We start from the raw sequence: 24,850 nt of genomic DNA, 5'->3' as shown, positions 1-24,850 counted from the left end.
TATATATATATATATATATATATATAATATAATAACTATATATATATATATATATATATATATATATATATATATATATATATAATAACAATACGAGGGGAAAAAACCACTAATATAATTAGACTAAAGAATGTAGTTGATCTTGTTCTCGTTGGTACAAAAATCATAAAGATGTCTTGGAAATGAAACTTGATTCAGTAACAGAAAACTGATATATTCGTAGCCAACAATAGTGCAAAACTCTACACAGGCAAAGATGTCAACACTATTCTGCTTAACTGATCATATATTTTTATTTCTCACAATTGTGCTTTTTTATTTAGAATAAAATTAAATTAAAATCATCTTTTTTTGCGAGATTTTATTTCACTTCCTGATTTTGGATAGTATTGAACATGGCTGATTATTATTCATTCGTTTATTCAAAATTTTATTTATAAAAAAATGTAAAATAATTATTTCTAAATCATGCAAACATCCATATAATGCTTTACAGAATATAACATTAGTCACTTCACGAAAAGGCTAAATTTTATTCAAATTTCGTTCTATTGTATGTGTACAGATTGATTCTATCTCAATTATTCGAAAAGATTATTTTCTTCAAGAATCAAAAGCCTAGACAGCAAGAAGACGATTGGAATGAAAGTTACTCGCTTTGAAAAAGGGGTGTACGATACTGTCAACAATATTATTTCAATTCAGTTATCATACACATTGACAGTGACGTTGTTTTTAAATGGCACTAGTATATTGTTTTCTTCCCAACTCCAAAGGGTCTTGGTGTAGTACCACTGTCATCACTCATTACCGCGGTGATTCTCAGCAAATTTGAACGAAAAAGTTTCGTGCGCTGCAATATCATTGAAAATTAAGGTTATGATCAGAGCTTCAGATATTGTACCCGTTTGTAATTCTCTATAGATGACGGTTTCTGGTCATGTATGAAATCACACTTGCAATTTGCAAAAATAATACTTCTCTTAATGATTGATGCACGTAAAACAAACCCATAAAGTATCATAATACGCTGCAATGAAGCAATAAGGGATCAAATATTAGGAAGTATTTCGTAAAAATGACCTGTATGGATTTCAACTGCAAAGTCTTTGTGTGTAAATTAAATAAGACCCATTAAATGTTGAAAGTTACAAAGTACCATTTAAAAAAAAAGTCAATAATCTTCAATATTTCAAATACACAATTTCTGTAAATATCATTGTTCGCTTTATCGCAGATTTGTCCTTACTCAAAAGCAATTAGAGATATTGGGTTAACAATTCTTTTGTTTGCCACATACTAATTTCATTTAGAATAATAAATCAAACTTGCATAGAGATTAACCAGCTGGCAAACGTACATACATATTATAAACACAAACGCACATGTGTACATAATTCATTGCTGTACTCACGTTATAGAAAACCATTCTTTAATTAACTCTTTTCGTTTTTTCCTCTAGAATTACCACGTATAGTTGCGATACACAGCGTCGAAAGAATTCGAAATACAATTACAGCACTCTTGTGTATGCTCATGTATGTATATTCTCTGGACTACATATGTTGATGTTGTTTTCTTTTCTTTTTTTATTTTTAATTATTATTATTACTTCTTTCAACGTGGTAGGAGATTTAAACAATGTCCTTGTATACTTCTTTTTCTCTAAATTACGTTCAACTATCTGTCGGTGTGTTAGTTATTCTGATTATAGGAAATCAGCTAAGGTTTTTACTTACATGTGACTACTACTTCTCATAAGATCTATCCCAAAAGTTGCGAATATGTTTGTTCAATACTTTTGAGATACATCGCGCGAATTTCTATGCTTATTTAAATAGTTAATTGAGAAAAAATATGGGGAAAAAAAATTACATTCAGAGTTCATACTATGATACAGCACTGGCATAGTCACGTAGTGTAGCGTGTGAAGTAGCTTGTCAACTCGTCAATTCTTCTCTTTCAAATATTACAATATTTCTGTTTATGTGTTTTTTATAGCAATATTTAGTCAATAAATTTATTATAGGCAGGTAAATTAATATTAATAATAATAATAATAATGATAATATGATAATAATTATAATAGAATAGTATTTACATAGTGGTTATGAGAGAGCCCCTTGAGCTACTGATAGCTATATTTTGATTAGACTGTACAAGTAGGGGCTCTCGATTCAAAAAACTTTTCAAAATTAACACGATTTATACTCCTCCTGTAGTAGCAAACAGCAGCCTGTTGTGAATTAATGTTTCGGTTGCGACACCAATCCTCATTTAGTTTAGTAAAGAGAAAAATGTTAATTCGCTCTCATGAGTCCATCTATATACGTAATTCAATGATCACAAAATTTAACCGTTCCTAAATACAGCGTCGGCAGCTGTTCTAAATTCTTAACAAATTATCTTAAGTTAACAGTACTTATTAACTTTCCCCCCTAACTTTCTGCGTTTACTTACTTTACAAAGTATCTTTTTTGCCTCTTATTATTTCGTTTCATTTTTTTTTCCTTAATTTCTGTCTGCTTTATATATATAGAGTTCTTTGTAATTCTTTTTACGTTTTATTTACGATATAATAGTAATAATGGTAATAGTAGTCGCTACTAGTATTTCAACTATTATTATATTAATTAATGTTAAGTATACACAACACATTTGTACGATTTCACTCAGCCTGCGCAAGCAGCTGCGAGGAGGGTGGGGACGACGGGCCCTTTCAGTTTTTATTTGTTTGTTTTCTTTCACAAGTCTCTGAGTTTTTTATCAGTGGTCACAGGGCGGGGCAGGGGGAAATTTAAATTCTTTTAAAGTCTTTTAATAACAACTTCCACTCAAGATTACCGCAGCAGATCCCGACGTTTTTTTTTTATATTCATTTTTTCTCTTTGATATTTCCGACGTCTACTACGTTTCACCTCGGCGATCAATGTTTTTCCTGTATCCTCAAAGGAAGAAAGAAACGAACAATCAACAATTCGTTATGAGGATAAAAAATAGTTTCTCAAATGTTTCCTAGAGCAAAACGATGAAACTGTTTTCAACTGGCCAAATAACGTACAACGTGTCTCATTATTGTCCTGTGAAACATTTGAATTTTTCGCCTTCTTTTGAAGTATAATGTCTGAATCGTTTACTGGAAAAATCAAAAAGAAGGAAGGAAAAAGACGTCGGGACAGAAACGATGATGTAGAGTGGTTGAAGCGGACAGGGGTTGCTTCGAGCAGTCAGTCTCATTTTGGGCAATAGTAACTAACAGTCACTAAAACTGTTCAATTAAATTTACGAGATGGTCTTGTGGTGTCATCGATGCCGATTCACTAGAGTCTGCACCACTTGTGGGGGGAGGAGCTGGGGATGAATGATGAGGCATGGCGGGTGGATGACCGGCGGAGACGCCACTACCGGCGCCAAGCTGGGACAGCATCATTTCACTGGGACCACCGAGTTCATGGGCGGGTGAGTGAGTTGGCGTACCATGAGGAGGATGATGATGAGGGGACTGTACAGGTCCGGCACGAGGAGAAGGAACCGGTTGATTACGAGGAGAGGGGACAGGTCTCGGCGAGGGATTTGGCTGCGGAGACCGAATAGGAGGTGGCGACCGAACCGACTGCATCAATTGCTGTTGTACCGATATTCCAGGAGGACCCATTACACCTTGAGGCGAAGGTACCGGTGGTGGAGTTGGTTTCAATCCTGGTTGTCCATAGCCCTGCTCATTGAAACTCCCGTAACCTGAGGAAAAAAACGGTCACAACATGAGTACCAACGTTATGTTTCACACGTATAGATATATATACAAGGAGGTATAAATAATAACAAATAAGATTATTAACGTATCACTGTGAAATGGTACAGAACCATTTGAATGTTTAATATAAAACTTCAACTTTTTACTATACATCAAATTACATGGGACACACACACACACATCTGCATAATTAATAAACTGTGTCTGAACGTCGTAATTCAAGTTTAAGAAATTTTTTTAAGTATTAATCAAGCCTGTCAGCCTTTACGCGTACACGAGTATTGGACACAACTACAGTACGTATTTTATATATTATATAATAAACATAAATACAATATATACATATACAGAGACAAAATGTACACACGTCAACATATAACCACCCCAGTTACCTCACCAAGTACGACTAAAATTTTGATACATTATTTTCGAAATTAATTAACCATCAACGTTTATCAAAATAAATAACCGTTAATTGTCTCCCATCAATTGGTTTGCTGTAACCTCATTTTTTTTTTTTTTGAAATTCATGAGAACTAAAAGGCCAACTCATTTCTGACTTTACATGGAGAATAGATTTAAATCTACCTGTGTCCGTAAGTTCGAAATAACCATATAAGAATATATACTCAAGACGAGTCAAAATATTGACAGAAAATCATAATGACGACGATGATGATGATGATAAGAATAACAATAATAACAACAATAATAATAATAATAGCAGTAGTAGTAGTAGTAATACATGGTCTCACAATCATATAAAACGGTGCTTCATGTGTGGATCTTTGCATGTGCAGAAAAAAAATTAATAATAATAATAACAACGAATAGTAAAACAAAGGAAAGAAAATAAATAAATAAAAAGTGGAATAATATCGCAAGGTATAAATTTCGCTATTGGTACGACGATGGATATTGTAAAATTATTAGCAATTCGAGTAAAAACTCCAGGGGTAAGTTTAATTCAGAATTAAAACTAGTAAAATTTTGCATTAATCTTGTCGCTTACCAATTAATGGCGACCTGATTGGTCTTTGTTGGCCGTAAGGTGGGGCTGGTGGCTGAGTGAAAGGTTGTTGTTGCTGTTGTTGCTGCTGTTGTTGCTGCTGTTGTTGCTGCTGCTGCTGCGCTTGCTGCTGCCTCTGCATAACTAGTAGTTGCTGTTTATACCACTGTGGTTGTCCACCATGCCCCTGCCCTGGTTGTTGTTGCTGTTGGCTAAGCATCGCTTGAATTTGCATTCTATTCTGCTGCTGTTGCTGCTGCTGTTGTTGCTGCTGATGCTGCTGTTGCTGTTGTTGTTGTTGCTGTTGCTGTTGCTGCTGTTGCATCATGTGATGCAAGCTGGAGAGCTGTTGCTGAGGTTGACTGGTTCCCAGCGGACCACCTGCCGCGCCATGCTGGTTTGTTTGCTGCCGAAAAGAAAATTATGCATTGTTCAATGTCTGAAAAATTCAATCTGTGACAAATACGTTTATGGGAATGTAGAATTTACAATGACTCAATAAAACGGTTTGATAATTGGAAGATTCCAAGTTGGTCAGGTTGTAATTAAAGTTATAGTCTGTATCTTCACAAAATAAGCTTCTATCCCATTGGCAGTTTGAAAATGTGATACCTACATATCAAGTGCTTCTCTGTATGCTGTAGAAAATTTTCGATTGTTCAAGAATCTAACGAATTACTGAGAAGAGAGGAACACATGAAAATATAAACTACCCTCAATCATATCAAAACCTTTGATAACATTATTTTTTAGTTATTTCTTAAGAAGTGTACAGCTGTTTCTATAATTTTTAATTTTTCGGATTCAATAAAAATATCTTTCTTACGATAATTTTGTATTACAAAATTTCACACTTCACTGATATTCGGTACTTTTCTGCAGATCACAATAATTGATATCAGACAAAATACTACTTTATTGCCTCATAACCTCCGAATCACTTGGGAAACATTGACTCAAGTCGAATTTTCCAAGTTTTTCCCATATTTTTTCAACTTCGAATTTTGTATTCCTGATTTTTGTCGGCAATAAGGGAAATAATAATAAATAATTTTAACATACAGCAATCCAGACATTAAATTTATTTGACTTTAATTGACCCATAAAAAGATATTCGATAATTGGTTGCAACATAACAGATGATCAGATATGTTAACAACTAAGTTACTTGCATTGTATCAATACACAGACTTCTTACCTGTTTTTGTTTTATAAAGGCAGCCATTAGCTGAGGATTGCTCTTGAGTATCTGCAGAATTTGGTTTTGTTGCTCAGGTGTGTTGGGACTCCGCAGGGTATGCATGAGTTGTTGCAAAGCATGCCTATGCATTGTCGATACACCAGCTGTGGGTTGAGGACTAACTGGACCGACTGGTCCTGGAATAACTCCTGGTTGTCTGGGCATCTGTGGATTCATAGCCATAATTGGTTGACCTGGGTGTTGAGGCTGCTGTGGTGGCATCAGCTGTTGAGGACTTGGTTGCCGGAGCCCCTGATTGGGTTGCATCACAGGATTAGCCGGATATCTGTAACAAAGTTTGTAACCAAGCTCAGAAATGTGTACCAATGTAAGTATTCCGTGTCAGTGTTTGCAATCTTGAATAGCTAATCCATTACAACTCGAGTATGTTTTTTCAAACTAGTTTTTTTTTTCAAGTATAAAGCTGTGACTCATTTGGTTAGAGTAATTTTAGATTCACTGGGTATCCTCAGTATGTAAATGTACAAGGAAATTCTTATCACTTTCTTCTGTAGTATTGTATCATCATTCAGCGTAAAATGGTAGTTTAATTAATAATTTTTCTGGTTATAATTCTAAGAATAGAAACTAATAGCCAGTACATAGCATTATAGATAAAATTACCTTCATTAATATCTTACTATTATACTCATCAATTTTAAAAAATGCAGTTGCACACTGATAGTAAATACCATATGATTCATAATAGTATAACTTGTATCTGACAGATAGTAAATTTGTGACTACAAAGTTTTGACCATTGCAGGACTTTGTGGTAGTCCGGTGCTCCATGTGTAAAGTATTCATTTGAACCCTACTAATGCATACGTTATACGTATGGTAACTGATCCAATTTAATTGGCTTGTATCTAACTGAAATGATGTTGATCGTGGCATTAATTTCTGAGTAATACTGTCATGATTTTTTATTTCCTTTCTAAGCCTCTAGCAATGTAAATAGAAGACTGAAATGTGAATTGGTTCCAATTATGAGAACAAATACTAGGGACTTACGCCGACGCGGTTCGTGCGTCAACCCCTCTTTACAGTTTCACGCCTCAGTAGTTCAGTGCTCCGCACTTTGCTCATTTGAAAGTATTGTGGCTTAACTTATTGTAGCCATTAGGAGTACTACAGATTACTCAAAGCCGAACTTATGCTGAGTATTGAAGTATGAAGGATCCCAGCTTGAGGCTCAACTTATTTAAACCTTTGGGGACCCATAAAAATCCACTGTATTTTTCTACATAATGTGCATAATCTTGAAGTGATTCAATTAATACGTTACATGATTCGTTGCCTATGATTTGATTTTCAAATATTTACCAATAACGTATTACGTGTGCTACAATTTCTAATGTTACCTTTCTGTGTCTCTCTTGCATCTTAAGATTTTTTTTAGACAATTTTATATACTACTGAAATGAGAGTTAGAGCCGTCAATACCATCTGGCGGACACCTGAACGATAACTTCATGCACATGGTTGTGTTTGTTTCGCATTTAATTCATATTTGTCTTAAAATTATTTTCATATATAGAGAGACTGTGGTCTGTGCAGAAGATAAACTTCAAAATTCTTCATTGTTGCTAATTGTAAGTGAACATAAATTTCTTCCATTCATGCTTTGCACCTGTCTCATCGTCAATACCACCAAACATTGTACTTTATAAATCTTGTGCCAATACGTAAGATGGTTTTGAAAACTGACTGTGAACAGCATAGATACTAAATTGAAATCCACGATACATTAAATAGAAAATGCCAGGCTCCTCACTAACGACAATGCCACCTATACTCCAGGTTAACTTTCATTTCACAGTTTACCCTCCTTCTACTCCATGAGTGTAACAATACTTTTTGAGTAATTTGATTCCTATTCACGAAATTCTAATTGGCAATGGCAATCACCGATGTTGGCACATCGATCGCAACGGTCATGTGATCCATAAGCAGCCTCTGTCTTAGGTCTAAAACATTGGAAGTATGGTCAAATTCAAAAATTTTTGGCGGTCAGAAGGGCTTATAGGATATATTTAAGGTTGTAGCAAATATATAATTTCGTAAAAATTGATGTTAATTTTCGAAATGTTTGTACAAGAGAACAAATATCGATATTCGGCTAAGTAATAACAATTGATTGGTCCAAATTAACCAGGGAAGAGAAAGTAAGAACTTCCCTTATATTGCAAACAAGCTTGTTCTGACGTATAATAATAATTTTACTATAAAAAGCATGTATATTGTATGATGTTCATTGAAAGTCAATTTGAGTGGGGCTTGCAAGCTTGTAGTTGTAGTTTTACTATTTGTCAAACAGCGATATCAACAATATTCAGCATTACTATGATTAGTTTGGTTTCTTGGGATATGAATGCAAATATTGATTTTATGAATCAAATAAATTGAAAGATTTATATTGCATCGATTTGAAATGTTCGTGCAAAAAATACTGGAGATCACTATACTGTTCGGATATTGTTCTTTCACTTTTGTCTGCAAATCAGTGCATTATGTTTTCAAATAGTTAAAAAGAACCGACCAACAATCAATTCGATAATACCTATCGCAACTTATCGTGATAAATTCTTTTTGCTTACACATGTTCATTAAATCTTTCTATTAGTCGCAGTACAAACACATAAGAAGCTATTGTAATGCAATCGGCTGTCTCCAGACCACGTATTTCAATGTTGCCATTGCAAACAGTAAAGTTACATGTTCTGGTTCAGCTTGCGCCATAACTTTCAAATTTACAGAATTTTCACGGTTATTGGTGACAAAAATATACTTTCAATGAGAGATAAAGCTGGTAATCAGTATGATTTGGTGCCAACCATGGTGAGTTTAAATATCAAACTTATTGTCAGCACAATTTTAAAACAATTTCCGAAAAATTGAATGTATAACAGAGTTAAAGTAGGAAATAATTTCTGTTAATAATAAGAGTGGAAGCATAACAATTCAAAACGAAAACTGTGTAAGTAATTCAATTCAATCTGCAAGTTCACAGAATGAAACAGCTTCTTCTGAATCAAAGAACATTTAAGATTGATAGATGAAAATGTCGTGCACATCGGGAAATGTACAAATAGAAAAAGAATATTTTTAAAGATTAAATTGAAAATAATATAGTTGAGCACTGGGCCAATAAATATACTTTGTGGTAAATATCAAACTTATCCGACGTATCTACAATATAGCGTTACCGTAGCTTACTTGGCGCAATTCTATGAATTTACTATTACGATTTCATAGAATCCATGCCATTTCTTTATGCTTGTGTCAAATGAAAATGTGTTGGAGTGTTTTTATTCAAAGTCGCGTGTAAAATTTGGCTTTTGAGCCCTTTTTTACGGTTAAGATACGTGGACTTTGATATTCTGGAAATATATATGACAACATCGAAATCGATCATGGCATTTTTAAGATGCATTTTTCCTATTGTTATTCGACTCTCGTGATTGTCATACGAAATAAGGTAAACTACCCTGTTTTTGGTAATATAACAAGTATTAGATATTGGTTGTTCACATGAACACAATGGTTTATCATTATTATTATACATACCTTGGAGTTGTCCATTGTTCCATAGGAATGAGGTGGGTACCAGCCGGACTAGACATTTGGCCTGGAATGGATCTCTGCATTGGAGGTGGCATTACGCCGCTAGGTTGACTCGCACCACCAATGCCACTACTTGGAGCAATTTTTCCATAAACAGGATGGGGTACCTGCTGCCTCGCAGCTTCTTCCTGTACCTAAAATAATCATTTACAAGAACAACATGATAAAAATAAGTGTAGACGAAAATAGAATGAGGTTATTTTGTACACTTCGCAATCTTCAGAGAAAATGAGGTGGTGATGTTTCCTGTACACAAGTAAGATATAATAAATTGTATTCAGTAGGTTTCATTGTTAATTGTGATTCAAACATTGATAGATTCAACCATTTGTACACCCGAGTACCGTCAATTCTGACCCACCAAGTTTCAACAGGTGAAAAGTAAGATTAGTAGCCGTGACCACTAGCCATCCTTAGCAACGGATCAAGCCTTAGCAACATGTGTTAAATGGCATTGCTAATCTTCTTTAATCAAACCGTAGCTTCTGACCATGTTTTGAAAATAGCAGACTAAAAGTTCTAATAGTGACTTGCTCCCAGCCTTGCAGGAATTTTTGTTTAATTATATTTGCTGAACGACATGGTATCCTCCGTTTCGCAGCAATCAGAATTTCTCGAATTTTTTTATACAACGAACGTGAAATCGACAAAATGTATTCCCTGTATCAATCAATTGGTTAATAAATTCAACTAAAGTGTTTACATCATCACAAATGGGTCTATTATTATATGTAGATTAAATTTCACCACTGCAGAGTTTTTGTACAAAACATATTATTGCGACAGTAAAAAGCTAGACTTACCTGTTTAACAACTTGAAGTACACTGGCAGGTGGGGTCTGCGTACCAGGTTTAAGGCCTATGTTAGTCTGGTGAGAAGGAAGATTGGTAGGACTGACACCCGGCTTAATTGCTATACCTACTGGCATTGCAGGATTAGATGGTTGACTACAAGGAATTGGGCCACCTGTACCGGTTGGCCTGGTAGTATTCATAACTGCCATTCTTCGCCTGAACACATAAGACATTGATAAAATTTAAGTGTTTGAAAATAATAGAGGTAATAATATTGCTTCACCGCTGTGCAGAAGTAGAAATTGAATAAATAAGGAAAGATTGAGTTCGTACCTAAGCAGTTGAGCTTGTTGAAGACGCTGTTGAAGTTGTTGCTGTTTAAGTTTATGCTTAATATTTGAACAAAATGGTACTAAACATTTTGTTTCTTGGCAGTGTTTCGCATGGTAACAACACAACGCTATTAATTGCTTGCATATAGGACAACCACCGTTCGTTTTTCTTTTACATATCTTTGTGTGGGTAACAACACGTTTCATCTTTTGGCAGCTTGGTAGTCTGCAGTTGGCATCTCTGCACTGACATGCATGCACCAAAGACTGAATGCATCTCTGAATGGACAACTTTCGTGCCTCCTATTGAGTGAAATTAATCATTTATTAATCAAATATTGATATCGTAGACAACCGTGATTGAAGGTCTTTCTATGTCCTACAATCCACGACCAGACACCGCGGAATAAAACTTTTTAATATTACACGAAACCTTACCTGTGGATTGGCCTGCTTAGCATCAGCTGGTGACGACCCATCATCCAAGTCCAAGCCTAATCTGTCCATGGGATGTGGATGACCATCTTTTTCTTTACAGCTTATACATAAATCGAAGTCCTGGGCAATGAATAAAAAATATTATAACAATTTGTTTAAAAGCTGAATTATGAGATTATTAGAAAAGTATATAAATAAAAATTACTCACATCACAAACAGTGCAGTGGTATCGAGTCTCAACATGGCTTTTACAATTATTGCACGTGTAGACAAATTTGTCTTGCCCCTGGTTATGTAACTCATAAAGCATAGACATGGAGCTAAATTTCGCTCTTCTCAAAGATGAAAATTCGTAATGTCTTTCTCGTGCCATTGTTAGAAACGCATCACGACCATCCATAAGGTCACAATTTATTGCAGGATCTGGGTCTTGAATAGGCTGAAAAAACAAATTAATATTCGAATCATAATATTCTATAACTAAAAAAATTTATCGTAATAATTTCTGGATGCATCTAAATAGGTAAAATTGCTTTCTATTAAATTAAAACTTGACCAAGTACGTCAAGAGAGTTGTAGCTAATTTTTACGCATCTAATTGATGATTTCGATGGTCTAATTATTCAGCTAGACTCATTCAACATAAATGGATAAGATGCGTTGAAACTTACAGCTAAGCTGGCTGCGCTCTGGGCACTGTGCAATCGGATAACAAAGAAAACTTCTTTATGTTTTTCCATTGTGGCAAATATCTTTGCCGAAAGATCGTTACCCGTTTGCGGAGTATTAGATTTCTTGCTATTTTTACGTTGATTTGCCTTTGACTTATTAGACTTCTTAGCCTTCTTTTGCCCCTTCTTTTTACCATCTGGTCCTGTCTCCGAATCTTCCGACAGCGAAAATATCTGAGAAAAAAGGTACATCACGAAATATTAAAACGTTCTAATTATCGAATAATATGAAAAATAAGGACAATGCATCACGCCAAAGGGAATGTAAACTATATCAACTTACGGCATTGGCGGCAGCCGCAGCAGCCTCGGCTGCCTCTGCCTGTTTTCGTTTCTCCTCTTCTTCTTGATCCAATTCTTTGATACTTTCTTCCAAAACATTTGGCCAAAAATCACCTTCAAAATAAGGTAAGTCAGCAGCAGACGAGAGCTTATCTTCCATGGCTTGCTTCAATATATCCTAAGGTGGAAGAATGAAAAGCGTTAGTACCCGGATTTTGCGATACTGATTCTGAATTACTACTGTTGTTGTTAGTATTCGTAATTACTTAAAATATGTTGTTACCCAACTATCTTATGTTCAAAGTTACAAAACTATAAGAACAATAACTTGGTTGGATATTAATGTAAGTCTCGCTTGACACCTGAGTCCAAAAGTAAAGTAAACAGGTAACACGGAGACTGAAACGGAAATTGAAACAATTGAAAATACGTTATGTTGAAAGAATAATACTAACTTTGTAATCAAGAACGATTCTTTCATCCATTCCCTTGTCCAACATTTTCTTATACCACTCTTGCAACCTCTTTGGTTTTGGAATTTTTTGCTCTTGCGGATGACAGTGGAAAATATAATCATCTCCTTCCGATGGCGGACACGCCCAAATATGAGCCATTGTGTAACTGCAAGTTGATACAAAATTTATTCACATGATTAAAGTTTGGATGATATTCTGAGTACGAATGGCATTTTAAATTTTCTAACATTAAATATTTTGTTGCACACATAATCGTCTATCACTACATTACAAGATTCGTTTCTAGAAGTTTCGAGTTTTCGAAAAAGAATTCTAGAAATTATTAATATGTTCAAACAATAATGAGTTATTCGGTGATAAATTAGCTGAATCAAAGAAATGTAAAGAAATGTCTTTCACGAATTAAAAACGTATAACTAGTTAGACATTGAATCACTCAAAGAATTTTGCTTTTTATACCTAGAGAAGTAAATTTATCCAATTTTAATAGGTTTAGATGCCAAGCCGAAGCAAATTTTAATACTATCGTTCATCAACGTAATATCAACAAAAACATGCAAACAAGCTACAACTTCTATGAAAATTAACAAGTGAAATATTATGAAATATTCCTTACCCAAGCTGTTTGGAATAGTCAAGGTATCCAAGTAAAATTTCATGATAAACAGCTGTTCTGAATTGTCTAGGCCTGAAGAAGTGTACAGAATCCAGATATGCAATATACACTCGCCTCGTGTTGGGGGTAGGACATTCACTGCCATATTCCTGCACATGCATGCCAAAGAAGCATACATCGGTACCGTCAACTTCCTCAAACGCGAACAAAGCTTTCGCTCGATACGGAAACTCTCCTGGCATATCACTGTTTTCCACAAATCTACTTTTCATTCCTGGTTTGACTTCAACAAGCTTATCGCTAGAAGCTACAACTCTAATCGCAACTTCTCCGGCACCAGCTTCTTTTTTCTTCAAGAAATTATTCACTCGTGTTTCGATGTACGTTCCCAACTTTGTTACAGGCAATCGCTTTGCATTGAATTTATTATCCTTACGCATTTGACCTTTTTTCTTCAGACAATTGTCACAGGTGAAGCTTTAAACGTAAAAAAAAATAATTTCATAGTTATTTCAGGCTAAATTATCTCATGACGACAAGATCATTATGCAGGGTATGGCTGGTAGCAGGTAAACTATCTGGAATTGGTTAGAAAACATCCAATCTCATTGTAATTACATAATAGGTAACTTTTCCCCACCACCTCTGAAACATTCAGTAACAAAACAATATCGAGTTTTCGAGACACATGACATAAATTGATTTAACTCGCTTGAAAAAATAATAAAAATAATTCATTAATTCGGAAAAGTAACAAAATTTGATAGTTTCTAGAGGCGAAGAATCACGAGATAAATGGCTTGCTACCAGCCCAGTAATGATACAACACATTGAAAATTTTTTAACTCACCCTAACGGCCAGATTGCTTCCATATGTAAGACACAAATTTGATGAACTTTTCTACCGCAATCAGTGCAGATGACAAACGGCTCTAATTCAAGATGATCGTTCTTCATTTCTTGGAATTGTTCTTTCTTTATAGCACTACATAAATACAGGACAATACCACATTATACACAAATACCACCATGGTGAAGTTAGGCGTTTGATACAAGATTTAAATTTCAGTGTACATTTAATGTAAAGTTGAGTAAAAACAAAACAACGAACTACTTACGTTTGCGGTTGTGTTGGATCATCTCCTAATGTCACAGTATCTCCAGGAATATCATTGAAGCATTTTTGACAGAATGTGTATCTATTGGAAACAAAAACATATAATGTTAAGCCATCAAGTTCCTTTATTCTTTGTATTATGTACTTCCGATGCATTTTGAAAAATTTTACACAAAAGTGTACGAGAAAAACAAGTCAAATTATAAAAATAAAAAATGATAACACTAATTCTGAATTCATCAAAATCTTCAAAAATTACTAATAGCATACTTAAAACAAGTTTTAAAAAAATTATTCACGAAACAAAATACAATACTAGGAATACGGTGAAAATATTTAGGAAATGTCTCACATTTTTTACAATTAATACTTGAGTTTATATAAAGGTAATAAATTATTTGATATTACTAAATGATGTAATAATAAATCAGAAAATTTACCCCAACCTGTTTTGGTAAGAATAATATTTGGCATCTCTCGGAATAGTACAAAGTTGTTTTCCGTAACAACATAAAACCTGAGGATTGAAAGTGTACTTTCGTCCACAACAGTACCCCAATGCCTGCATTACAGGGTCGATTTCTTGCTCAAACACTTCCGAAAGCTAAAAGTTAAGTCAGTAAAGTTAAGTTCATCTATAATGAAGTTGATAAAACAATACGAGATTGGCAATAAAAAAAATACTATACTTATGAATTACGGGAACCAAAAAATACAGGAAAATGAGATGAAAATTCTTACCTTGGTACAATATCGGTAGACTCTGGAAGTTTTACGATTATACAACCACGCATTGTCAAACATCATCCAAACATCGTCAACATACTCCCAAGGGTCACTGTACTGTCCTGTGTCCAGTTTTCTCTTAATCGTCGACAAATCCATTGGTCTTTTCACAATATCAAAATAGTCTGGAATCCCGAGGGCTTGAGGATCAACGGGTTGTCTGAAGGGAATAGATTCTGGATCTTGACGATATAACTTCTCTAGAGCAGGCATCAATGCTTGCCGCAATTCGTCAGGTTTGAATAAGCACAATCGTTTCTTATCAGTTGACGTTCCGCTGGGTTTAATTGGTTCGGGAACCATGGGTTTAATATCAGATGTCGATATGTCTTGACTAGACATCGGAGTAACAGGCGCTTCTTCTTTAATATTGCATTCTTCCTTGATCATTCCATCCTCAGACGTTTCTTCCATTGGTTCTGTCTTGATTTCGGTTTTCATAGATATTTCGCTATTAACACTTTTCCCCCCATCCATCCTATGATTATCAGAACCATCCTCAGTTTTTATTTCCATTTTAATATTTTCCTCTTTAATAGAATCTAGTTTTCCCTTGCTATTATTCGTTGGTGGACTCGGTGAATTATCACGATCCAATGCTGCTGTGATAGCAGCCATTTGGGATGACATTGAAGAACTTCTTGGAGCATTCAAAGCAGCTCTTTCTTGAGATGTCATACCTTTACCTAAGCTGGCTAATCCTGCAGGAGACGGAGTGGTACCGGGGTGAGGAGGTGTTTTATTTGCAGACGAAACTGTCTTGTTCGGAGTCATTAAAGATGGAACTAAAGGAGTACTAGGCGTAGAAGTGGTTGATTGTGGACCATTTGTAGATGGCGCAGGCCCAGGACTTGGCCCGCTGGATGCAGGCGGTGGTATAGTTTGAGGTGTAGGTGTTGCAATACTGCTATCACCAGGAGTCGAAGCAGACATAGGGCGGCTCGTAGGAAATTGTTGATTTTGTTGTTGACTGTTCTGTTGCTGCATTGTACTGAATGGCGATGGCGCTTGCGGCAACGGTGTTGTATTACTATTCTGATTAGCAGTGGCATTGGTTTGTTGTTGCTGCTGCTGTTGTTGTTGATGTTGTTGAGCTTGTTGTTGCTGAGCTTGTTGTTGCTGTGCTTGCTGCTGCTGTGCTTGCTGCTGCTGCTGTACTTGCTGCTGTTGCACTTGCTGCTGTTGGGTTTGTTGCTGCTGCGCCTGCTGCTGCTGCTGTTGATTTTGTTGTTGCTGTTGCTGTTGTTGTGCAGCTTGCGATTGTGCCAGTCTAACTTTCATAATCTCTTGGAACTGATGCTGATTCTGAACTGGAGATGTATTTGGTAATCCAGGTGTCCCGTTCGACGTAGGAAATTGACTAGTTGTAGCAGAGGCTGTAGTCGTCGTTAAATTAGCTTGCGACATTTGCTGTTGACCAAAAGGACTCAGACCTGGATTTGGGACCAAATTAGGATTGGACGTTGGTTGCCCGTTTGGACTTGGACCCGGCGGTCCGATGAGCATCCCTTGTTGCTGTTGCATTTGTTGCTGCTGGATTTGTTGTGGAAATTGCATCCGATTGTGTTGCATGCCGATACCAGGCAGCGCTCCCAGCTGTCCCATTCCGGGTGAATGGCTTCGTAGACTCGGGGGCACAGTTCCAACTGGTTTTGGAGGGACTGCTCCAGCAAGACCTTGTGGAGCTGCCGGCCTAAGACTTGCACCTGGTGCTTGTTGTTGCTGCTGAGCTTGGAGTTGTTGTTCTTTACGTTTCTGCCGTTTTTCCTCTGTTTTTTTAAAAACGATATTTAAATGAAAAGTAATGGTGCACCATAAAAAAAAAAAATCGACAAAACTGCGTTGTACTAGGTATAGATCAAGATTGTCAACATTGGATATGATGGAAAGAATTCGCATTCAAATTGTATTCTGACGTATTGATAAAATTCACCCTCAACTCATTAAACTTGAAATTTGTTAAGAAACGGACGGAGTTCTACTTAGCTGTGTGATAACATTTATTTGCTTAGTAATTGTTCTATTTGAGTTCCGATATGCATTGAAAATTGTTTAGCTAAATTGTGGATACGATCACGAAAATACTTTAACAGCAATAATCCTAATTAATGAATAATTGTTTCTTGAATTTACTCAACTCCTAATTAATCTATACATCCAATGAATATAGATCAATCTTTTGTGAAATCGTTCGAACAAAGTCTGAGAATTGGATTGTTGGGATAGCATATTAAACCGCTTTGACATGTCAATTTCATCAAACTAGTAAAATATTTATATGCTGGGAAAAAAATATTGAAAAGTTAAAATGTCATAAACTTGTTCAAAATTTAAAAGTCTTCCGTAATTTGAGACCACAATACGTGACTCTAAAATTCTAAAACTATTGTTACACCCTCTACTCAACAAAAGCTAGTGTAAAGTTGCCAATCACAGAATGATACTATTTTCAAGTTTTATTAACATGACAAATGTTAACTAGTACTATCTATTAACTTACCTAGTTCTTTCTGTATCTTGTATATCTTCTCAGCGAGTAAGTGATAGTATTCTGATCTTGAGTTGGCCATCTCATACATATCACCTTCAACTTTTTTCGCATATGCAACTAAATTATGCATTCTTTTATCGAGCATTGCTTGAGGATCAGGGGTTGGAAATATTGCTTGGACCCTTAAAAAACATTAAAGCATATATTCACTGCATGTAACATAGAGCTTACTTTTTCTTTTTTTAATGCACCACTGATTGTGTTTAGTAGTTTTGTCACGCTATCTAACAATTCGTGCACAGAGCCACTTTCAATTTGAATAAAACCCATTTTCATTGAAATAATTTTAGAAGCAATACATGAAAATCAAGTTTGCACATTGTATGTAGTCATTCGAATCAATATTCTTGCAGAGAAATATTAAATATCTGTAATTATCAAATTACAAGTACTTACAACTTGTGAACAAGATGGTTCCTGAGATCTGGTGTAACCGATTGATGCCACTCTTTAGTTCCTTGTACCGGAGTTGCAGTTACTTGGCCCGGTTGTAGCCCAGCTGGTAATTGTAGACTAGCTAATCTATTTTCATTTATAATTCCTGGTTGACCTGCATCATTCAATCCAAAAAGTTGCATGCTAACGGACTGCTGTATACTGGCAGCAGCCACAGCTGCTGCTGATGTAGGTCCAGTTGAAGGTTGAGCTTGGCTTCCAGCAGCCACTGCTGTTGGATCAGAGCTCAGTGGAAGGGAGACGTTAGGCGCAATAACTTGTTGGCCTGCGCCACCCACTACAGGTTGCCCTGGGCCCGCTACTATGGAAAAATGGTTGTTACAAATACCATTTAATACGTATTTCTAAGAATCTTAGTCTGGATCAATTTGAAATCGTACTGGAACTTCATTAACGCCATATAAAAACACTGAAAAATGTGACCATTAATACTTCACACTTGACAAAGTCCTTATTTTTAAATTCACTTATTACTTTTGCTACCATGTTTCTCTCGCATTCTATCTAATATGATTGACCTGTGCTTCCATTCTAGGCATATTATTTTGTCAAGATCAACAGGATCAAAATAATATTAGTGGAAGGTCTCAAAAAACTGAACAGTTTAGTAGGTCCTGACACGAATGCTTACTGTAATTGATTATTCTGCTATAATAAAATTTTTCGTCACATCCAAAATACAAAATGAAGAAGCAGTATTAAAAATTTATATATTCTTTAATATACTTATTAGTTTTGTTCCTTAATACCCTCAAGTGGTGGTCGGCACCAAATGACAGCGCCAGGCTTTTTTGGTTCTGATACATGGTATATAGAGGACAATTTAGATTTCACAAGGATCCAATAAACTTACATGATTTGAAAACATTAACAACCTTTGTTTATTCTTGACACTGCAATCCACTCAGTTTCAAAATAAATAAATTAAATTTCAAAGTGTCTTCATGTTGAAGTTGAAGAAAACCTCCTAGAATGTTTTAAGCTTTAGGACCATAGGAGCCGGGTGTCTAGATTAAACGGATCAACAAGTTGGTGCCAAAATTTCAATACCATGCCATCGATTCTTTGTGGATCAAGTTTGCAAAAACTATTCAAGTTATTCGTTATTTCGATAAATTTGCCTTTGTGTTTCCCTGAAATATAAATTCTCCAGCCCAGACACATTTTTTCTAATCTATCAAAACCAATAATTGCACATACCTTGAGGTTGAGGTGGGGCAAGCCTTATATTCTGCATACCACCAGGTGGACCTGGGATACCTGGTACAGGCATTCGAACGCCTCTACCAACAGTTTGACCAGGCAATAAAGTAGGAGTAGTAGTAGGACATATTCCTAAGGCGTCGTAAGCTCTCCTCATGTCCGCTGGACTGGGATTAGGTTGACTATTTGGCTGAGTTGCTTGGACTGAGAAATAACAAATTTGGAAATATTAAACTAACGCAATTCACCTGAAGGTATTGATATCCAAAGATATGTTTAGTAATATGAAGAAGATGCAGCTATCACCGAAAGTTCACTTATAGATGCTTGACACAGGTTAAGATAACTAGCGTTCGTAACGTACAGCTAATGAAACATTATCATGATTTAGACGATTTTTCTTGACCTTTATGAGTTGTTGACTAATGTTATTCTTGGATATGAAGGTCACAACTCAAAACACTTTTTTTATAGTGTTAACGTTTCTATTTACCAATACGCATTCACTACTTAATAGTGTTCCCTGTCTGCTGTAATTGAAAGTGTCATCCCACACTAGGTAATTCCTCTCATTTATATCTGCATAAACATCCTTGCTTATTATCTAAACCATTTATGTTTAATTTTGTTATAACGGAGTTGTACATTATTTTATTATTTTTGTTCGTGACAGATGTTTAAATAAATTGGTTCTGAGGAGGGCCCCCATCAGGGCTGAAACGTTAACACTATAAAAAAAGTGTTTTGAGTTGTGACCTTCATATCCAAGAATAACATTAGTCATTATCATGATTTGTGTGAAATTTAAATTTCAACTGGGAAATTTCATTGTGGTTTTATTAAATTTGAAAATGACGCAACACTGTTGTCAGTGATTTATAACTAGCTATACCCTGAGAATGGAAATGAAATTTCTCTACCTCTCCCCTAAGCTCTATCATGTACTAAGTGATAAAGCGATAGCATATAATATAAAGTGTGTAAATAATGATTATTATTCGCGCCTGAATTAAGAAATATAAATCATAAAATAACGAACTATGACAGAGCTAATGAATCCCCACCATATATGTATTTTGCAACTTGAAATGGATTGTGCAAGTTGGGGAATTTTATATACATTGACTGCTTTTTCAGTAAAAATTATAAATACAGTCATCGAATTAGGACAATTTAAATACATCATCGCTTAATTGCTCGATCACTTTCGATAATGTAATGAAATAATGTATTCAAAATATTTGTATGAGTTTTACCTGCCTTAGTAAATAACAATCTTCACAAAGCAAACAGATATTACAATCTGACTCAAATTATCAGCTCTCAGTATTATAATATTAGCAAACAATACCATAGAGCAAGGAATATCATTCACGACGTAAAATTCCCTCACTAAAAACTGAATGGAAAATTCGATGTGTTCCTGAACTACACGTAGCATACTTTGGATGTAATGCTTTGGTACGATTCAAAAGTTCTCGTAAACTTTCACATACCACTTTATTGAAATATAAATTGGCCATTGGGAATGATAATCATTGTCGTTGGCTCAGTGAAACTAGATTCTTTCTTTTTTAATGAAGCAAAGTTCAATCATTCCTTTATTTTTAACGAAAAAACGAAATTACACTTTTTGAGCAACCACGTGAGGGGGACAAGACATTGTAAACAAGTATTTAAAAGTAGAAAGTGCAGGGATACCTATGCATAATTTTTGGGATAACCTTTAATCAACACACAGATATTATGTTGGGCCCGCCGCTTATCAAATCTGTTTCGTTCACTTTCAGGGCACACAGCATGTTCGACTACCCAGTTTTCGTTGCTCGATTCTTCTTGCAAATGGGACCATAAATCTAACATTCAAGGAAACAAAAATATTATTTCCAAAACTTGTACTTTTCCCTCCTCCACCTTATGGTAGAATTACTTTGAATGTAAATGCACCTTCAGACTCTAGCGGGCTTAAAACAACAAATTGATAAATCTAATAAATAAGCCCACTCTATGTCTTTCACATACCAACTCAAATTTTCTCAATAGAAATGAATGAAAATAGTAAGAAATGAGCATTAATAATCGCGGTTCTGCCGAATCTTTCACAGAACTTTAGAGACCAGTTTGAGAACATGAATACGAGTAATCAATCATCGGAAATTGGTCGGAAATTAAGACATTTAGTGCGTACCCCATGAACAAAACTCCTCACATTTAGATCCTGAACAGCTAATACTGAGTTTAAAAGTAATTCTGACTGTTACGGGTGTTTATTCAGGGTTGTTACAAATTTTCACTTCCAAAATTCCCTAATTTTTCAAGATTCCAACGGCTGAAATGTCCTTTTAATAGAGAATGTTGAGAGAAAAATGTATCCTGTTACTATATTTTACTTAATAGACATCAAATCATTAACAATGAAAAGCTTGATTCCTAACGAAACATATTGAGTGAAGGTAAAAATCTAGTACCTCAAACTGCACTTCAAAGTTTTAGTAAAATCCAAAATTACCCGTAATTGATAATATAAGGTAAATTCTCATACCAAACGTTATCCAATAAAAATATCTAGTAAATAACCTAAGTGTTCCAATAATCAAAAATTAGCCTGGGTGTTATGATAGGTGTCCAGGTTTGTAACAACCCTATGAATTCATCAGGCTGTTTCAGTTATTCAAATTATCCTGGTTAAAAAAAAAGATGTGTTTCAATTGTTCTGATTTAGATGCAGTTCCGTCTTATGCGAATCATGAACATATTTTATTTAAAACAATAGTCGCAAAAGAGAACGATATGTAAAATGAAGACCCATGCTCCTTTTTAAGTCAACAATATAGTTTGAAATAAAGTTCTTACCACCAGCAGCGTTTGGATGCCTGTTTTTATCCGCCTGCTTTAGAGGTAAGCAGACAGGACAGTCGCTTCGTTCACAGTGTTTCCAATGGCTTATTATTTGCCTAGACGAGCTGCAATGTGGTACAGAACAAGTCTTCCCAGCTGCGCATGTCGTCATGTGATTCAGAACATTCTTCATAGTTTTACAATGTGGCAATGTGCACTGACACACTTCTCCATTAGCCTGACTCTCTCGCCTCTGGCATTTGTGCGCGTGTAATAGCAAGACCAGTTGTTGCTGAATCAATTTTCTCTTTTCAGGATCAGCTGTCGACGGAGGAGCACCTGCGAAAAGTTCAGCAAATTGTTCATTTTTTTTCAACTCTATAGTTTCATTTGAATGATGTCAAGGGGCTGTCGAACTGTCAAGTTTTACAACAAATTCAATCAGCATTTTGCACGATTTTTCTTCTGTGAAGCAACAAAAGTGTTTCAAACATTGGAAAATTACAGGGTTCACGATTGCATTTGTGTGATAAGTTAGAACAGTATGGATAATAAATAGTAAATGTAAAAATATGGAGATTCCGATATTAGTAGCGTGCGATAACCTAAAAGTAAATAACAATTAGCTGAAAGTATATTTGTGGTGTTTTCGTCAACTTTCCAAATCTTTTCCAATGACCACACGAGCAAATTTATAAACACTATCATTTCCCAAAGTGTGAAATGATTTCATTACCCAGAAGAGAAAGAAATGTGTAAAGTTCGATTTGCTCAGTGAATATTCACAATATTAACTTAATAATAAAAATTTTTTTTACATTTACAATCCAATCACTGATATTGACATTAAGAATTTATATTTAAACGCTAACAGGAAGTAATCGGTATACAATTTAAGAAACAAAATGTCACCAGTGAAGAGTTTCATTCCAGTTTCTGAAAATTGAGGAAAACTGAATTTTTGGACTCTGATTATTAAAACAAACCTCGTTGGGGACCGCTGCCAGGCATTTGGCCCTGTGTTGCTTGTTGAGGACCGGGTTGCCCTCCACTTGGTGCACCTGACTGTGGCTGCGCCGGACTTGGTGCTGGTGGTTGTGCTTGTTGAGCCATCCCACCTTCCTGGCCGCCAACAATATTTCCTGGTCCAATAGGTCCAGCCGGACCACCAAATCTGGCAACTTGCATGGCGTTCATATTTGCCCCTGCCGGTCTTTGTTGAGGAGCAACAACAGCAACTGGGTTATTGGTCCCGACACTTGGAGCTGGTGCACCACCTGGAGACCCTGATGAACATTTTACTTGTAAATCAGAAAAGAAAAATGAATTTATATGCACGTTTGAAACAAATTTGTGGTAAATTATTATTTTTTTTAAATCAAACTGTTGCATTGGCTGGCTGAATTCACCAAATTTTCCAGCTTCAATAACCCTCAAAACTATAACAAGTACATTTAGACAAACACAAAATGACTCGATATAATTAACTTTGAAATTTTTTTTCCTACAAGCGAAAAGTCAGCAGAACAAATTTGACCATTTCTGTCATCATCGATAATGAAAAAATCTTCAAAGCTTTGAGGAAGTAAGTTATCTTTCAAAGTATTTGTGTATTCCATATTAAAGATCAGCAGAGATGCTGAGTTATCTATGAGTCAGTATACAATTCTTATTTATATATTGCAAGTACATGAAGAACAAGATCTATGAATTTTACTTACCATAACCATACGGACTCGAAGCACCCATTTGTCCCATATTCGACATATTTGCCATGTTTGGTGGAGCTGGCATTCTAGGTCCAACCATTCCTCCTTGGTGCACTTGTTGGTGAGGACTCTGGCCCCTTGCTGAGCCTACCATATGAGCTTGCTGCTGTTGCTGCTGCTGTTGTTGCTGCTGCTGCTGCTGTTGTTGCTGTTGTTGTTGTTGTTGCTGCTGCTGCTGTTGTTGTTGTTGCTGTTGTTGTTGTTGTTGTTGTTGTTGTTGTTGTTGTTGTTGTTGTTGTTGTTGTTGCTGCTGCTGCTGCTGCTGCTGCTGTTGCGCCTGCTGCTGTTGCTGCTGTGCTTGTTGCTGCTGTTGTTGCTGCTGCACTTGTTGCTGTTGCTGTTGTTGTTGTTGTTGTTGTTGCTGCTGCATAACAACAGCCCTAGCAGTCATCATTCCAGCTGGACCATTTGGCATTTGGCCTACACCATGAGGTCCAGCAGAGTGATGTATGCCTTGAGCATTTGAGCCAATCATTGTTACCTAAAAAAGGTTGACATTATTAAGAAGCATGCTAATCGGCACTTTATTTTCACAATCATGAAATGACGAAACTCTGATCCGTCAAATGTAAAAACAGAAAATATTATATTTCAATGCCGAATGTGTTTGGTACTGCAATTAGGATAAAAGAATATAGAATCCCCATTGACTAGATTTGTATGACAGCAAGAAAGAAGAAAGGAGCCACATGAAGGGGTGCGTTCAAGTTATAAGACTTTAACTGGTTTATAGTCCTCGGAATTTTTTTCTGTAATAGTTGGAGAATGGACTGCTTTGACACAATCATAGAGCGCATGTTATCGACAAACGTATTTTATTATACCTAAT

At 35.7% G+C, this 24,850-nt stretch overlaps 1 protein-coding gene across 6 annotated transcripts; it reads right to left on the bottom strand.

The window, feature by feature from the left end:
• Nucleotides 1-403: 403 nt before the first annotated feature.
• On the bottom strand, nucleotides 404-24,241 carry LOC107216943 (CREB-binding protein). 6 transcript variants are annotated; one of them, XM_046742580.1, is made up of 22 exons: nucleotides 23,974-24,241; nucleotides 23,239-23,553; nucleotides 22,268-22,591; nucleotides 19,412-19,618; nucleotides 18,152-18,512; nucleotides 17,705-17,877; nucleotides 15,160-16,973; nucleotides 14,859-15,022; nucleotides 14,420-14,500; nucleotides 14,152-14,286; nucleotides 13,302-13,778; nucleotides 12,665-12,830; nucleotides 12,211-12,387; nucleotides 11,868-12,101; nucleotides 11,405-11,635; nucleotides 11,196-11,315; nucleotides 10,759-11,060; nucleotides 10,434-10,641; nucleotides 9,574-9,764; nucleotides 5,962-6,289; nucleotides 4,767-5,169; nucleotides 404-3,738 (listed from the first exon to the last, which is right to left on the bottom strand). In XM_046742580.1, the coding sequence occupies exons 1-22, from the start codon at nucleotides 24,113-24,115 to the stop codon at nucleotides 3,263-3,265; spliced, it is 7,029 nt and encodes a 2,342-aa protein (XP_046598536.1). In that variant the 5' UTR covers nucleotides 24,116-24,241; the 3' UTR covers nucleotides 404-3,262. The 6 variants fall into 6 exon arrangements, with proteins under 6 accessions (XP_046598536.1, XP_046598538.1, XP_046598537.1 ...); XM_046742582.1 differs by having other exon boundaries at nucleotides 14,865-15,022; XM_046742581.1 differs by having other exon boundaries at nucleotides 18,152-18,509.
• Nucleotides 24,242-24,850: the final 609 nt, after the last annotated feature.

This window comes from Neodiprion lecontei, chromosome 6, assembly GCF_021901455.1.
Source record: "Neodiprion lecontei isolate iyNeoLeco1 chromosome 6, iyNeoLeco1.1, whole genome shotgun sequence".
NCBI classification, from domain to species: domain Eukaryota; kingdom Metazoa; phylum Arthropoda; class Insecta; order Hymenoptera; family Diprionidae; genus Neodiprion; species Neodiprion lecontei.
The sequence above is the reverse complement of the archived record's forward strand: the minus strand, read 5'-3'. Positions and strand labels throughout refer to the sequence as shown.